The sequence below is a fragment of the Ruditapes philippinarum genome, unplaced genomic scaffold, assembly GCF_026571515.1.
Source record: "Ruditapes philippinarum isolate M1 unplaced genomic scaffold, ASM2657151v2 ctg1082_1_1_1_1, whole genome shotgun sequence".
NCBI lineage: Eukaryota > Metazoa > Mollusca > Bivalvia > Venerida > Veneridae > Ruditapes > Ruditapes philippinarum.
The window spans coordinates 124,901-143,618 of NW_026851798.1; the positions used below are offsets into that span (position 1 = coordinate 124,901).

General features: G+C 31.9%; 1 protein-coding gene across 1 annotated transcript; it reads right to left on the bottom strand.

Annotated features, from left to right (window-relative positions):
• Positions 1-4,051: 4,051 nt before the first annotated feature.
• On the bottom strand, positions 4,052-15,988 carry LOC132739960 (uncharacterized). Its single transcript, XM_060727814.1, has 3 exons — positions 15,928-15,988; positions 11,923-11,997; positions 4,052-10,630 (listed from the first exon to the last, which is right to left on the bottom strand). Exon 3 carries the CDS (start codon positions 10,385-10,387, stop codon positions 5,795-5,797), a length of 4,593 nt encoding a protein of 1,530 aa, XP_060583797.1. The 5' UTR covers positions 10,388-10,630; positions 11,923-11,997; positions 15,928-15,988; the 3' UTR covers positions 4,052-5,794.
• Between the last annotated feature and the right edge of the window lie 2,730 nt (positions 15,989-18,718).

Below are 18,718 nucleotides of genomic sequence, written 5' to 3' on the forward strand. Positions count from 1 at the left end.
TGGGGGTTGCATACGTGAATGTTTCCATTTTTTTTTTATCTTTTTCATATTTATCATTAAGGGAGATTTTATATTCATTTTGTGTGTAACATGCAATTTTATCTATCTTAAATTAACAAAATGTGTATCTGTGATACCCTGTGTTAATCACAGAGGATATAAATTTATATATGAAATATTTGATTCATATTATGTTTCACAGCTTTTGTGTTTTCTACGATAGAATTAAAATCATAGAATTGTATTCACAAAAATTCATTTTCAAGCATAATATTCATTCCATTTATAATGAAAATCATTTTTGTTAACTTGAAATTGCATGAATAAATTTTGACATATCACTTAAAGATAATGTAGGAATTATAGGTTTGATATTAAAGTAATCTTTCTTTACATGCTGAAGTGCATATACATTTGAGCCATGTCATGACAAAACCAACATAATGGGTTTGCGACCAGCATGGATCCAGACCAGCCTGCGCATTCACGCAGTCTGATCAGGATCTATGCTGTTCGCTTACCAACTCTATTACAAGTGGAGAAACTGACAGCGAACAGCATGGATCCTGATCAGACTGGTCTGGATCCATGCTGGTTGCAAACCCATTATAATGGTTTTGTCGTAACGCGGCTAATTTGTACTAAAGGTGTAAATTCTGAAAATTGAACATCAGTCTGTTTATTGTAGCTAATAAATTCGGACATCTGCTGAATAAGCCAAAAAATTTGAACATCTGTGGAATTAGTCAATAAATTTGAACATCTGTGGAACAAGCCAAACAATTTGAACATCTATGGAAGTGGCCAATAAATTTAAACTGTGGAACAAGCCAAACAATTTGACCAGCTATTAGAGTGGCTATTATATTTGGACGCCTGTGAACCTAGGCAATAAATTTTAATATCTGTGGAAGTAGCCAATAACTTGAACATCTATGTAAGTGGCCAATAAATTTGAACATGTGTGGAACTAACCAATAAATTTGAATTTTCACAAATTCAGAATTATCTGAAACAGCATAAACATTTAACACTGGTTGTTTCTTGTAGTGAGAGGAACAATTGTTTATGCATAATAACATGGGTTATGATGAAAGAAACACTGATTTGTTGGTATTTAAGAAGTATCCATATTCCAGGAGGTTTAAACTTACTCCAGAATTAAGAATATTTTGGGTTTTTCTAGCTAATACGGGGGTACAAACAAACTTTTACAATTACAGCTTCAAAATACAATCGCTACAGGTTGACAAATTTATGAACAATCATGCACTGTTAAACTTGAACAGTGAGTTTGTTTGTACCGAAAAGCCAACATTTGTCGAGTCCCAGGTAACATATATTCAGATGTTTTACAGTGAAACATTATTGCGAAATTAATGTTTTATCATCACAATTGTGATTTGTAGGTGCACTTTGAAACTTTATAAAATACTTTGTTGTAAATATACTTTGTTGTAAATAAATCATTACACTAAGAATGACAATAACTTTGGAAATTTAATCCTTTTTCTTCTTCTAGTCAATGAAATATATTTTGCAGAATTTTCTTTTGATAAATTCTATTAAGAAATCAGTTACATGTATTTTAAAACTGATTACATTGGTCAAGTGTTGTCACACAGTAAAGGACTGTACTGCATTCCAAGAAAACTCTTGGCCAGTTTACTGTTTTAAATGAAGTTGTTGGTTTTCTTTTTTGTCCTGCTCTTATGTCTTATTGTTAACTCTTCTTTGCATATGTTAAACCGATATATATATTGAAGCTGTAACAAATGTTGTTTATATACATTTTGTAAATAAATTGCATACAAGTGTACAATTATTTTTTTTATTCTTTTTCCTTTTGAACAGAATTAGCAGGAAGAGAACACAACGGCCACTGTGGTATAGTGGTAAGCATACTGGACTGGCAATCCAGAGACCTGTGGTTCGAGTCCTGACTGTGGTGTGACGATTTTACAACTGATTTTTCTATATACAAAGCAGCAAACCTTTACAATTAATTATTGAGGAATAACACCAACAGCAAGGTTGTCTTGACAAATTTTATTATTGATGACCAACTAACAATTTACAACACTGTAAAGGAGATAGACAGAAATGTAACACAGATAATAATAATGTAAATAAAATTTGGATTTCCATTACAAGATCCCTATTATGTATTTCACTACACTTGTTACTATAAAAGGTAACAAAATTTATTTGAAATGATTTTAACTGATTACCAGCGTCACTTGACCAAATTATGAGTTTGTGGCCGAGGGCCCGAGATTAAAAATTAGTCGTAATCAGGCCCGATAAATGTAAGTTTGTACAAACGGTCAAATATGATATCATCAACGAGCTAAATGATGAGTGAGATTGGTGTGCATGATTTAAAAAAAAATTACTTTTTTACTGAAACTTGCCATAACTTACATAATCGCAAAAGAAAAATATTTTTGGAAGCCTGCCTTTGTATTTAAATGCTGTTGTCCATGACTTATAAGGACAGCCCTCGTATATTTAAATTTTAATATTATAAAATCTTTTTTTTTGTGCATGATCTACAAGTCTTGGATACATGTACAAGATCTGATTATGGCATTTAATGGTGATGAAACAAAGTTGATTTTAAAGACCACTCGTGTTTCTTTAAAATTTGGTTTATGTCAACACTTCTAAGTAAAAATTCATTAATGGATAATCATCAGAAATGTCTAAAATGAAATGAAAAGTTCACTTGCTGACAGTCCCACTTTAAACAGGGCCTTACAATTTCTAGAAAGATATATTTTTGGAAATCCATTTATAATCTTAGTTTATTGCCACTATGTATATAACTTTACATTTTGCTATGATTGTTTTCAATATCATAATCTACATTGCATGAAAAATCAATAACCCACATGAAATTTCTATAAATATTCTTCAGATCATGAAACACAAATTGGACCAGCATGGGTGACCAGTCTTGTCGCATTTCGGCAGTTTATCATGTTTATCCCAACTTTGTATTTTCCTCTACTTTGGGGGGAATAAAGGCATTTAATAAAAAGAATTACATGGAATCCTTTTACAGACTGCATTGCGCACTATAAACTGCGTTAAAACACCAATGCTTGGTTACACTAAGGCCCATTGATTATTTTTTCATTTACGGCTTTGCTATAAATGAAAACTTTCAGAATTCAATTACTAATTTATAATCGTTGAATAAACTTTTCTCCAGGCTTTTTATATTTATTCAGCTGTTAAAAAAGTTTTATTCCTAAACCCTTTCTATGTCTGTACCAAATTACAATAATTGGTAAATCACCATAACATGGTAAATCACTATAACAATAGTTATTTTCTGCTCTACATGATTACTACAAAATGAGAATGAGGTCTCTGAACATTCAGTAAAGCACGGAAGCACACAAATCCCTGATGGGCACCATCATTCTCTCAAATATTTTTACAGTATTTATAATCAATATAAAGAAAAAAAGTTCATTTTGTTGAATGGAAATCAAAATATTGACTTGATCATTCAGACTCGTGTTTACTAACGTATACAATACTCTAACTCAAAATTACCTAGTAATTGCATGGTAAAATGACATAAAATGACTAAAGCCATGGCTCAACCAACTATTGTCATATTCTAAAATGAAGAGCATATTAAAGCAATTTGCATTGTAAAATTTAACACAAAAATAAAATAAGAAAAATTAACATAAATCTACCAATATTTAACATGTGAAATAACATTTGTGACAGAGAATAGAATTTTAATGTAAAGGAAACAATGACAACAACATCAACAACAAACATCGCAAATTCATTTACAAGAGTATGAATATGAATGAATAACTATTTGGAAGCATGAAAAAAATATTTCTGACCAGATCATGTGATTACAGTATTGCATGTACACACATAGTGAAGGGATGTTGTGGACTTACATTTCAAATTTTCACACAAACATTACTATCATATATCTGTGAAGCTACATGTTGTGGTCAGAAATATTTTTTTAATGCTTTTTAGTATTCTCCCACAAAAGATAGTGTGCCGAACATTTAAAAAGTGCTGAGAATTCAATAACAAAAAATACAAAACAAGAAGTGTCACTAAAATGTGACGTATGCCCCCCATGATTCTGAATGGTGAACATTGGTGCAAAGTTATAATTACAGTAAATTTCAAAATCCATCAAAGAATGATCAATCATAAATGCTAAACATTCAAAACAGACTCCATTATCGGCCATTGTCCATGTATGACCCTTCACTTTAAAGGCCCATTATGCCTCATAAATGCTTTTATTTCATTTCTCAAAAGTTTTGTTTTGTTTTTTTTGATGTTTTGTTTTATAGTGATTTGAAACATCTCATGATTTTGAAAATTTGTGACATATTTAAAGAGAATCAATAGCCGAATGACAAAGTTTTGATCCAGACACGATTTTGGATGGACAATGTGATTACTAACATGGTGTTTGGGTGGGGATTTAAGTAAGGGAGATAAAATGCATCTATCTTAACAACAAACAAAACATAAATATATATTATAAAGTAAACTACAAATACAAAGTAAAAGTAAACAATTTCTAATTTTGTCCATAAAACATGATACTGTATACTTGGATTTCTAAAACAACAACAATTAAAACAAAATATTCACATTGAATGTAATATAACATTGTATCATTTATACACAAAATGTGTCTATGTATATTAAATAAGTTTATAATCACAATAACCTCTCTCTGAGACAAAAAATAACAGTAGAGTTAGTTAACAAATATAGTCAGTAAATTCACACTTTTTTGGTATTTTTATCATCACAAAGATTACTCAGTACGGTACATCTAAAGTACCAATAAAATAACAATGGCTATCAATCAAACCCTGAATGCCCAACACACTGTGTTTCGGTTTTAAAAGATAAGTCAAGTGGCACTTCCATTAGAACAGAATATTAGAGGGTGAAACATCCACACGTGGAGCATAAAAATCAACAAATTGGAAGGGGAGTTTTTCAAATTGACTTATTTTGGTTATAAACAACCAATTTGAGAGCACATTCTGACAACCCATATATAGTTAGTCCCCCTGTGATATTGGCAGTGAAGCCAATGTTTTTTATTAAACTATGTTAGCAAACAACAGCTGTCTGTATGACAGGGCGTTTTAACTATTCCCAGTATTTGACAGAAAAGGTAACTCTGCACTCTGTAAAACGGTAAGTCAAGAGTTGTGGGACCTGTTCTAATTATGTTAGACAATCACAGAGAACAAGTGTGTGAAATTTCAACTAATTCCTTTCAATGGTTTTGAACATACCAATTTGCACACAAAAAAAAAACCATAGTGCGACTTTGACACCAGGGTCAGTACAATATCTCTACCTATTCATTGAATCGTCAAGCTAAAAATGAATCTTAGTTTCACAGTATATATTCCTAAAATATCAAATATATGAATCTTAGTTTCACAGTTGATATTTCTAAAATATCAAATAAAAGAAGTGTTCACAGATGCAGTATATCTAACTAAACAAATACATGTAAAACATAATTCTATAGTGGAAATAAGTAAACTATCCCAGAATGACTGTGCAAAAAACAACCAACTTTAATAAGATCAATACTAAATTTCTATATCCTATTTTGTTACAAATTATTCATAATGTGCTGATACCGAGAAAAATATTCAGTTTATTTACATAGTTGAATGAAGTTGATTTATTACAAATTAAAAGCTCATAAGAAATCAGGTCACTTTAATTTCAACATTCAGTTATGGTTCAGATTCATGCGCTAATTTGTGTAAAATGATAGACCTGGTTCCTGTTTCACAATAGCTGAATATTCTTGTAGCATTATGTCTTTATCAGAGTTGTCACCCTTGTCATCCATTTTTTCCATAATTGGAGCTTCAACTACTGTTTCATTATCTTCTTTTACTCTGTCACAATAAGGTGTATTGTCAGTTACATCAGAATTTCCACCTTCATTCAAATTAATAAGTATACCCTGATTGTCAATTTCGTTTGACTTACCAGTAGGCGTGCTGACATCTTGTAGAATACTTGTTGGATAAACCATAACTAACTGAGTGTTTTTCACAGGAACATGTATAGGGGCACCTGCAGGATAAACAGGATAATCTTTTATACCTACATTCACTTTTTTACAGACATCAGATTTCTTGTATGGGCGCTTTTGACACTGTTTTCCTTTTTGAGAAACATTAGCTTCTTTATCTTTCTTAGTTTTTAATGTCACATATTTTTTACCATTTGTTCTTTTTACTTCCTTCTTTCCCCTCTGGGTTTCAGAATTTTGAATTAGCTTTGAAACATTTCTCGACCTAGACTTTGGGCCATTTTGTTGTGTTTCTATTCCATTTTCAGTTCCATCTTTTTGTTTATTATGACTGAATTGAGACAAAATATTTCCTCCTGTCATGGTACTGCTTCTTTCATGTATATCTTGCACTTGAGCAATTTCATCTATTCTGTCAAATAAAACAGGCTTTCTTATGTTTAAATTCATTTTCCCCAATCTTTTCTTCTCTGTAGATAGTAACAACTTTGTCGTTTTTAGTCCACGTTTTATAGATTGTTTTTGCTTAAAAGTACCCTTTGATACTGCTGCTGGGCTATTGACAATACCCTTTGTGTTACTTGATGCATTTTGTTTTTTAGATGAATTTTTTGTTTTTGTTTGCTGTGTTGTAGAAAGTTGTGACTTTTTAGGTATTCGACCAATTGCATTTGTCCTGTATGATTCTGACTTTGGTAATCTTTCATGAACCTGTTCAATTGTCAACATTTCTCCATCTATTGTTTCAAACTCTGTGTATTTATGAGGAAACCTTTTACTTCTAGGTGAATTTCTTTTCACAACTACAGGAAGTCCTGAATCTTTAGCAACCTTTGCCTTCTTGATATTTTTAGCAAGTTGTTTTTTTCTTTTATCTACAAACTTTTTAAGCTTTTTGTAGCCTTTCGGGGGATGCCCCCTTGGTATAGGAGGTAACAGCCCAACTCTTCTTCCATATTTTTTATGTCTTTCTGCAGTCTCTTTGTCCATCAGAGATGTGTCCATGAACCATGATTTTTTAGGTTTTTTCCCAGTCTTGTCATAGTTAAACTTAAAACCTCTTGTAGCTAATGGTAATCTGAAATTGTTGTAGCAAGCCACTGTACTTCTTTCATTTTTGGTTATCAAAACATTTTCTGCCATTTTCTCATCAACTTTTATATCCATCTCTTTCTCTTTCTTGTTACCATCATCATCCACTGTTTTAGCATCACTTTCATTTTTATCTGTATTGACCAGTTCAGTGTTAACCTCAACTAAGCATTCTTTGTTTAAATCATTTTCCACATTAATTATTCCCTCATTTCCATGATTTTCCTCACATGGTTCAGAACTTGAATTATTCGATTTCTTCTTTTCCACTATTTCTATCTGACCAGCATCTTCATTCAATCTTTTATCATTTTGTTCCTCATTAACACAACTTACTGAATCACAACCTTTTTTAACAAGTTGTTCTGTTTTAACAAAATTTTCATTCAATGGTTTACTCTTTGTTTTATTAGTTTTCTTCTTCTTTTTCAGTCCTTCATCCTCTTCTAACTCAAGCTTAATTTCCATCTGAAGTAAAGCAAGATCAGCATTAGGGTGATTTTTTAATCTCTCTACTTCTTCTTTAGAATGCATTCTTTCATAATGCAACTTCAGCTGCATGTATCGTTTAAATGGTTTACTACATAACTCACAAAAATAAGCGTATTTGTCTCCATGGAACGATCCTATATGTGCAAGAAGATGATCTGTAATCTTAGCAGCATATGGACATAGAGGACAAAGGTAGGGTCTATCTTTCGTGTCATGGGTAACCATATGCTTGTCTAAGTTAGTTCTTGTGGTGAATTTCCAACCACACACAGAGCACTCATACGGTTTGAAACCTGAATGTAAGAAAACATGCTTCTTTAATGCGTATCTATTTTTGAAGGATTTTCCGCAGATATCACAATTGTATTTCCTTCCTGCTACATGTATTCCAGAAAGATGTTTGTTCAAGGCAACCTGATCTTTATAACTTTTAGAACAGATGTGACATTGGAAAAGTCTTTCTGTCTGATGTACACGCATATGTTTTGTAAGGTCCGATTTTGTTTTTGTTCCACTTTTGCATCCTGGAAAGGTGCATTTAAATGGTCTCTCATTTGTGTGTACTAACATATGGCTTTTCAATTCAAAGTTTGTTTTTACTCGGAAACCACATGTCAAACACTTTATTGGTTTAACATCTGAGTGGCGATACATGTGAAACTTCAAATCGTTTTTACGTTTTGCTGCAAATTCACAAATTGTACACTTATAATTTCTTTCGTCGCAATGTTTCATTACATAATGGTGCCTGATGTTTTTTGGCCACTTTGTACGCCAACCACATATATCACAAACATGTCTCAATTCAGTTTCATGCTTACATTGATGTCGTTTTAAATCAACAGGGTTCTTAGATGCATAATCGCAACCTTCTTGGTCACATTTAAAAGGTTTTCCACCATTGTGCTTATAGGCAGTATGTTCTAAAATTCCATTAATTGATTTAAAAATCTTATTACATGGTTTACATTCAAAAATTTTTCGATGATTTTTTAAGTGATGTTTTTGAATCAGATTTTTTTCATTTGCAGTAAAGTCGCACAGTTTACATTCAAAGTGTCCAAACACAGGCGGCCTGCCAATTCTAGTGCCTTTAACTTTCTTACTTTTACCATTATTTATCCCATAAACAATATCATTGTCACATTCCTGTTTCACTGTAATATTAACTTTTGGTTTGTTTTTAGACTTTTTCCTTTTTTTCCTTGGATTGTAGTCATCATCTTTATCATCATCTGATGGAATATAATCATCATCATCTTCATAATCAGAATCTTCATCAACCTCACTTTTAATTACTAAGTAAGATTCACCTTCTTTATCATCTGACATGCCAAATTCACTTTCCATACTGTTTACATCCTCATAATTTTGTTCATCTATCTCATTTTCTCCACTTTCTATTACTTTGTTACCAGTTGCTTTATTACCTTTAGTATCTTGAGATCCGACAGTATTATTTTGCTTTGTATTCTTTTTAGAATACACTGATAATTTCTTTTGGGTCTTTAACATTGTTTTGGTTTCTGAACTTATGTTTTGTTGTTTTCCTAAAGATAATGCCCTAGCTTTCTTAACTTGAGTAGCATTTAAAGTTTCCACATGTTGTTTTGATTCATCTGTGTTTTTACTGAAACACCTTTTCCTTGACTTTTCAGGAACAGACTTTTCAAGTTTATTTAGTATACTGATCTTTGGTGTAGAGAGATCAATTCTAAGGTTTTCATCATTTGGCAAATTTTCAACTCTTACAAGCTTAACAGTACATTTTTTTGTAGCAAAATTGGCTTCTTTCAATTTTGTACTCTTGCTGCTTTGACTTTCAATCTTTGTAGCCGCTGATTTACTTGGTACGATAGCCTTGATTTTTACATTTACTTCTTTCTTTTTGACAACACTAGTTTCGACAGGTCTTGGATTTTGTATGGTTGTTGACGTTTTCTTGGGTTTAAATAAATTACATCTGTTATTCACTTGTTTGCTTGATGAGACCTTAACACTTTTATTCACTTTATCTTTCTTCACCCAAAGTTTCTTTAATTCTGTAATACTAGAGAGGTCAAGCAAGGTTGTCACTTGGCCCTTGGGTTGTTGTGGTATAATGGAATCTGGCTTTTTGTGAGATATTGCAGATTTCTTCAAGGCTACTGGATGAACTAATCCTTCACTGTCCTTGTTGGTAGCCATTGTACTGGTTGACAGTGCGCCAGATATGGCATAATTTTGTAAACTCTCCTCATTTAGCCCAATCTCTGCTAGCTCAATAACTGCTTCTTCAGATTCTTCAAAATGGAGAGATTCAGTTTTTACATTGTCAATGAAAACAGATCCTGGTGATGTATGAGCAACTGCAGGACATGTACTTTCCAACTCATCATCCATGTCAACTGATACTGTAAAATCATTATCATCAGTATCAGCATATCCATTGTAAGATTTTGTATGTAAATCATCAGTATTATGCAAAGTGGGTGTAAAGTCCCTTGTAAATGTTATGGATTTCTCGTGATCTTCACACAGTGAAGAAATAACATCATGTTCTTTTATATTGGATTTCTCCTTTTTAACATCAACATCCTTGGATTTCTCTAACCCTCTACAGCATTCACGCTTTTCCTTTGGTTCATCACATTCTGTTGTATCATATTGCTCTTTTGCATCAGACTCCAAGTTTCCAATCTTTTCCAAATACTCGTTTAACTGTTGAAGACTATTTTCCATTTTCAGCTTGAGGTTAAGATACTCCCTTTAACAACCAACATTCTATATCTGGTGAAGATTTTATTGCACCCCCAAAAAGCAACATGTTTCTTTGCTTTCTTCACAAGCCATTTTTCTTCCACATTACAGACTGCTTTCAAAAAAGAAACAAGTTCATTTTTTTCATTCTTACATCAATCTGAAGAATCTTCTTTGTTCGTTATTTCTTTGCACTTCTTCAGCAATAATCCTTTTTTTTTCAATCTAAAACACACAAAAAAAAAATCAAGTTAAGACATTATAATATATGGGCTTGCAGTAACATGGAAAGGGCAAGTCTTAGTACACTGGCATAATCATTTATATTTCTTATTCAAATTTCAATTTAAATAAAATAAACAACTAGAAATGTGTTGAAATGCCACAAATGCGCCGGTATGCAGCCAAAATTTCAAATGATTTAATAATATCTAGTTCCAATTTGTTTGCACAAAGCATTTTTTTTTCAAGGCATTTTAACTATTCAATGTTAACCTTTGGCAATTTGCATATTGCACATTTGTACCCAAGATAATGACTTTGGGAATTTTCAAATCTTTTTAAGTTTAAGGGGAATAACTGTCAAAAAAAAAAACATCTGACCATGACAAAATTAGAACTTGACTTGTATTTTCTGGTTAAATACTAGCACATGCAATGCCAAGCTCAGACATACATTCCTTCAGAAACTGAAATTTTCGAAATTTTCCAACGTTCGAGAGGGATGACTTTGTCCAAAATCATTGAACCATGACCAAATTCAAACTTGACCTGCTAATTCCTATGATGTATCTATATATGTCAAATATGAGTTTCAATTTTTTCCATTGGTTCAAAAGAAACAAGAGCGGACACAAACAGATGGACAACCAGGTGCATTATATAAGCTGAAAGTTTTTTGGTAAAACATGTAGTTTGCTCGTCTGACATGATGACTAGAAGATATGTTTCAAGTGTATACATTCAGTAGTTTTGAGGATTGATGCTACATGCAACGCTGTAACCAAGAATTTTCACAAAGGGCCCTAATTCAGTCAAAATCCATGTCAGAGTTAAGAGCCTTGGAAAGCAGATTCCAATTTTCATGAAGACATGTATTAGGTTTCAAGTAAAAGCTTTGTGTAATATGTAAAGAAAGTTCTTTTTTATATCCAACAGAAAATAAAGTCAATTTCAGTATAATTCTGACTGAAAATATGTCTGACAATCAGAATTAATGAAAGAATGTTCATTGTGAACAAATTATAACCAAATCTGAAATATTTTCAATAGAAATACAGTTTGTTTCTAAAAATAGTTTGTTTATAAATAATGTACATTTTACTTATATATATACATGTATGTATTAATTTACTTTTTTTAAACTTGCACATGATATATTGAATATGAAATAACTTCACAGCATTTACAGTTATACTATTTGTTTACATGCTTAGAATTATTTTTTTAGCATAGGTTAGTATTAGACAGAAAATAAGACACCCCATTACAGGATGTTTCATATTGATATTCATTACCTATCCTTAAAAACTCTGTCTTAGACCCCTTGCAGGTCACATGGCATTCTTACAGTACTACATTCTGTCAACAACCTGAAAATACAGATAATTAGACAATGACTTTATCTTTTATAATGCTAACTGTTGTTATATCAAACTATCAAACAACAACTCATTTTAATATTCATACAGCCTTAAAATAACAAGTCCTGAAGTTTGTTTTTTTGTTGTTTTTGTTTTTGGTTGGCTTTAAGGTTGCACCAAAACAATGTGGTCGTATGGCGACATTCATGCTTTATTGGTCAATGGTGGAGGAAGACCTAAAGTGCTCCTTCGAAAGAATCAAGTCACCCCTGGGATAGGAACCTATAGCATTTAGGGGCAAGTTGGTTTGAAATCAATGAGCTTAACCACAAGGCCATTTTTCTTAAAGTAAGCAGATTTCAGGTATGAACATGTATTGCATCACCCACAAATGATAAAAAAAACAAAAACACAACAACATGCAGTATGCAGCTTGCTGGCCAACAATATACTGTGGTGCACATCTTAGATACAGACTTAACAAGTACAGTTGTAAACAATGACATATTCCCCCTTCTTTACTGAAATTTGAAGGCAATTCTTATGTGTTAACAAAACTCTGCTCAGTGACTCTGGAGGTATATATGCCATCATGGTTCCATGTTAAATATCAAATGTCATAGGGTGAGAAAAATGTGCAGCCTGGTTGGGACCACATAACACAGCTTTACAGACTGCACTATCAGGGCACTTAAGAGTTTATCCCCTACTTATTGAACAGTTGTTATTAACAGTGATATCATAATAGCAAAACATGCGCAATAAATGCAGTTGATTAAGAATGTAATTTGTTTGCCTGGTATTTATAGTTCTACACTAATTTCAACACACTTTTTGCTGTTCATTAAACTACCTGGCATACTTGGATAAATACATGTATAAACTGCAAGTGACATTCTACTAATCTCATGTGATTGCTGAAAAAGCACTGAGAGAAATGCTCCATGTCTTATTGTCTGATATAACTGGGACCATAAATAATGTACATTTTTGGTCGGCAACATGAAATACTCAAACATACACAAAATCACCCAAATATAGCAATATTAATTTTTGCATGTATCAAATATAGATTATAATAAGAAAATGAATTAATATTTTAATTTTATAACATAATATGACTGGGCCCGCTATAACCTTCATTCATTCCATTAAAATGCGTAGTTCAGATGTTGTAAGAAAATATATTTGCTACATTTGCTTATCTAGGTTCATTTATGAATATGCTTGCAATTTAAGATAAAGATACACTTCAATTTTTTAGGTATAATTTTGTTGAAATTTCATATCATATACAGTCCATTGTATTATTATTTAAAAATTTAATAGCTTTAATGTAGTACATAATACTGTATTTGGGTATATTTTGGTTCAACACACAATGATAGGAAATGTATATTTGGGTATACATGTTTGCTTTTATCTTAGTGAGTGTATATTGTCATGATTTTATTCATTATAAAAACAGCACTTTTTAGTGTAAAACATTTATTTTTAGTATATTTGGGCAATATTTGTGTATATTTTTGTATATTTGGGCAACATTTGGGTGTGGTATTTGGGTATTTCTTGCTGCCCTTTTTGGTCACAGGATATAATTATTATAATAATAATATTGACATAAAAAAGAGGCTGTGTGTAGCAGGTAAATAAGACATGCACAGTACACTTTTAGGCTTTTAATAATGTTGCCAGTCTCATACTATTATTATTTAAAACATCTACTTCAAATGTATGATAATCAATAGACGCCTTGCAGAATGTAAGGTCAATTTCAGGCCACTCATGTTTTATTTAGTGGAGGCAGAAAGCTGTTTACTGACAAGCCTCCAAAGAAGTTATTTCACAATACTCATACTTAAATTGTTAAAATAAGCAGTTGTTATTAGCAAAATAAATCTTACATGTCTAAGAAATTTGTGAATTATTTGATGCTTTTGTCTGTAGGTTGATTTTGGGTTCGTTTTATGTAAAAGTTAAGGATATCACTTAATGGTGAATTTTAATAGTTAAAAAATGAAATATCAAAAATGAAAAATTATCATGAAATATTTTTCATAAAATTCGAAAAAGGTAACATAATAATATTTCCATCTCACGGTCGGCTCTCAACATAGAATATTTCTTTTCTTGAAAACACATGAAAACTGTGCATTAACAGAATAAAATGATGCGGAACAAAATATTATGCTACTACTTTAAATAGGTTTTTAACAAAACAAAACATATTTATTTCATACAGGCATTCTTATTCAAATATATGGATGCTCAAATAGGCAAAACACAGAAAACACCATGTCATTATATGTACTTAGATTCCTAAATACGTATTGTGGAGAAGGGATGCATGGACAAACGCTATAAAAAGATTTGACCAAGAAAATTAAAGCCGTGACAACCAACAAATAATTCTTTGCATGCATTTTACGTTAAATAATGTGACAAATTGTTTTGCTTCATGATTTTTACTATGTTTCATAACATAAATCATTATTAAATAACTGGCAGGTCTAATAATTTCTCCATTCCACATAGTAAATTAATCGTTAGCAAAAAAAATAAAGTTTAGCCTTAATTTTACTTACAGGCTTTTCTGCAGAAGTGGAAATATTTTAAATGACTGGGTTATGCATTTCAGAAGTCAAATAATATCTGTATAATTTAGATAGATGTTCCACAAATATATGTATTTCAGTCAGTTGCTTTCATTTTTTTCTGTAATCTGATATTTCTAATAATATTGGTAGTTTTGAATTGTAGTTTTGAAACTGAGTTTATGCTTGAGGTTAAAAATAAATTAAAGATAATTTAAAATAAATCAATGACAATTAAGGTTGCATGGATTTGATCATTTTTTTTTCTTTATCAGGTAAGCCTAGTAACGTATGTTATTTGTACACTGCCTCTTGCTTGCCAAACACTGGTACATAATAATAATAATAATAATAATAATAATAATAATAATAATAATAAATAATAATAATAATGATGATGATGATGATGATGATAATGATGATGACTTTATTTAAAGGGCAACATAGTTTGCAAGTTCAGGCTTGCTCTCGAGTCTCTATCAAAATGTACATATAGCATACAGTTCAAACAAATGATTTATATAAAGATACATATTGTTTATATATTAAAATGATGGGAGAAGAGTGTTTAGGGATTTATATACTTAAATGGCCTTTTTATAATTTACTCTCAGAGAATTCTATAAATACAGTTTAATTCAATAACTTATCAGTGGGCGCATTGAATGTTAGTATCTGTAGCTTATCCAAGGTTTTTATGTTCCAATAATAATGGATCAGAAGTTTTTTGTCTGCAGAAATGGATAGTTTATTAAAGTAAAAAAATTAAATTGATTTTTATGCAGACAAAAATGTATAAAGAATAAAACCCAAAGACAAGGTCATTTTTGAGCATACAATGAACTTAGGCTATTAGCAGACAGCTTGCTGCCTCCAGATATAACCTGTGGTCAGTAATGATATGCAGCATTCTATTTTTAGTAATTTTGAAAGGGGTCTATAAGAACAAAGTTTGAACATGTATAATTTGGAAATTTTTATATAAATCTAATTATTGTAAAATTTTCACCATTACTAAATACTAATCCATGACAGCAGCTTGTATATTCTTTAAAGTTCGGAAAACACCCTGTCCTTAAAATATTGATTAAGGTTAACAGTAAACAACTCAAAATTGTAGTAAATTCATTTTCAATAACAAACGAGTCTGATGCTAAAACTGATCCTTGCCTCAGCCTCGTTCTGGAATAAAACTATTAATTTATGTAGTTTTGTTATGAAACCTGGAAATAAGCCTCTAATTTGCGTCAACATGTTGCACTGAAAAAACATTATGTACTGATATTTGTAAATTAAAGACACAATTGCACGTGTAAATACGGATTAAAAATGAAATTTTGGTTACCATTTTTGTTTTTATTTGCAAAGGGAGATAACAACTTATATTTCCCAATATATTGTACATTTTATAGTTTGAGACTCACATAATAAATGTGCGGTACCACGGCGATACAATATGTTTATTGCTTGCTTTCACAGACACTTGGGATTTGGAGCTCAAAACGCCTTTAAAATCCAAATAAAATGCATATTTGTCAATCCCAGCCTAAAATTTCATATTTCAACATCTATAATAATATTATAGATGTTGAAATATGAATTTTTTTCAAAACGGCTTATTTTAAAGTTTTTTGATATATATGATCAGTACATGTGCTGGGATTGACAAATATGCATTTTATTTGGATTTTAAAGGCGTTTTGAGCTCCAAACCCCAAGTGTCTGTGCTTGCTTTTTGTTTATTTGTTTGTTTCAATATTAGTCTTATTAAGTTCATAAGTTATAAGCATCAGTTTGTGTTCTATGGAATGGCATTATTGATTCACGAGATTTTTCATTTTGCCTGTTAGGTTTATAGGTGTGTTGAAAGCAAAGCTATGAAGCAGCATGTACATGTACAGTACGTCGGTGACATTTGAACTTCTTGAATTCTCGGGTTTATGTTCACGAATTCACAATTTCAACTTCATGTATTCACGTTTTCAATATTAAGAATTCGAGAATTCACGATTTCAACTTCATGAATTCTAGATTTCAACTCAATAAATTCACATTATCAACATTTTATCTTTAAGAATTCACGATTTCAACTCCATGAATTTACGTTTTGAATTGCACGATTGTACTAATTCGATCATCTCCGTGAATTCACAATTTCAACTTCATGAAAATATAATCTTGAATCCGTGAAGTTGAAAACATGAATTAATGAAGTTGAATTCATGAAGTTGAATCGTGAAATTCATTTGAAACATAAATTCAGGAAGTTGAATTAATGAAGTTTAAATTGTGAAGTCGTGAAGTTGAAATCTTGACTTCGTGAAGCTGAAATCGTGAATTCCGTAGGTTTAAAACGTGAATTCGCCAAGTTAGAATTGTGAATTCAAGAAGATGAAGTTGAAATATCCCCAACGGAAGCATATCTCAAGATTTATGCTGATTTTTATTAAATGTTTTTAAAAGTAAAATATTGCGAAGTAACCAAAAGGAAGCAATTTACACATTACAAACAGTACTCACAATTAATTAACTCCCACCCCCCCTTAATTTTCCAAAATGAGATCAAAATATTCGAAAAAATAGCCTTTACTACAATAAAAATGCGCGTATGATTATAAACACTGAATCATTAATCGCATGTAACATACAATTAAATCATCATTTGAATTTGTATACTTTTCATTTTTCTCAGGTTTGATTTGATTGAAATATTTTGGCTCATCTGCATGGAGGCTGCAGCTCCGCACTGGAAACAAAATGATCTAATGATCGAATGTGTAATATTCTAAAATATAAGAGTAAGGTCCTCTAATCACGGAACTATTTTACCAAATGGCATTGTGTGGAATTAAGATGTTTGTAATACATGGATCATTTTGATTTGGGGTTGATTTTGTTTTTGTTGTTGCTGTCGACTGGTCTTACCTGGATAGACTTATCAAACATTCTATATCATATATGCACCATATATGGCTTTTGCAAAAATTGACACAGACCTTCAAATTGCAATTGCTTTCCTGCGCACTGGTCCGCCCAACTCTAGAGTAATCCTCTATCGACTCACCTTTAATCTGTACAACGCCGTGCCGCGTGTTTTGTCATGAGGGATTACCTCCTTACAAGCACCACCGCACAGATATTGGCTTAGTTAAGATATAAGAGTGGTTCTAATTAAAGAGTATAAATGAGCCTAAACTAACCGTTAACCAAATGATTTAAATCCTATATGCCATGAATTTAAGTGAGGTCCCGACATATTCCTCATGTGGTTTCCGGAAGATGGTGTATTTTCACAAAAATACGTAGACTTGATATGTATTCAGAGGGAATCGATGCGTGGGCTACGCGGGCATTCTGAGACCGTATTTCGTAGGCGAACACGGATGTTGTTAACACAAACCTCCGCCAAACTCAAATCGATTATTAGGTGGTTGCGAAAAATTGTATGTTTTTACGAAAAGTACGTAGACTGTATAAACATTATGAGGGAATCGCCGCGCGGACTGAAGCCTATGATACGCAGGCATGATGAGACCGTATTTTTAGGCGAACACAGTTTTAATATATATTGCTCTAATTATAAGCCTTCCGACTATTGCAGCAATCATATTTTGTATTGAAATTGGACAAACGAATAAACAACTTCATTTTCAGGAAAATGGTGTATCATTTTCCCGGGAACAAGTAGACTTAATTTGCATCCTAGCTGGGGGAATGGCCGCCACAAGGCCTGGAGCCTATGCATCGTAGGCATCCTGAGACTTAATTTCTTAGGCGAGTATAAATTGTAAACATCAGCCTTTTGGAAATGAGTTGGTGACGGTTCTGAGGCTAGCTGTGTCATATAATGCTGTAAACATCACCCATCAGGCTATAGCAGCGTTCATTTTTTCAGTAAAATCGGACGGACGGGTATACAACGATGGTTACCGGATAATGGTGTATTTTTACGACAATAATAAGTCAGAGGATAATTTGCCGCGCAGACAGGAGTCTTCTGAAGGTGAACAAAATGTGCTCAATGTATATAGCTGAATACATCAGCCTTCATGCGGCTATAGAAGCAGCCGTTTAGCATCGAAATCGCACAAACTATGTCGACGGTGGCTTATGTATTTTCTACGAAAGTCCGTGCT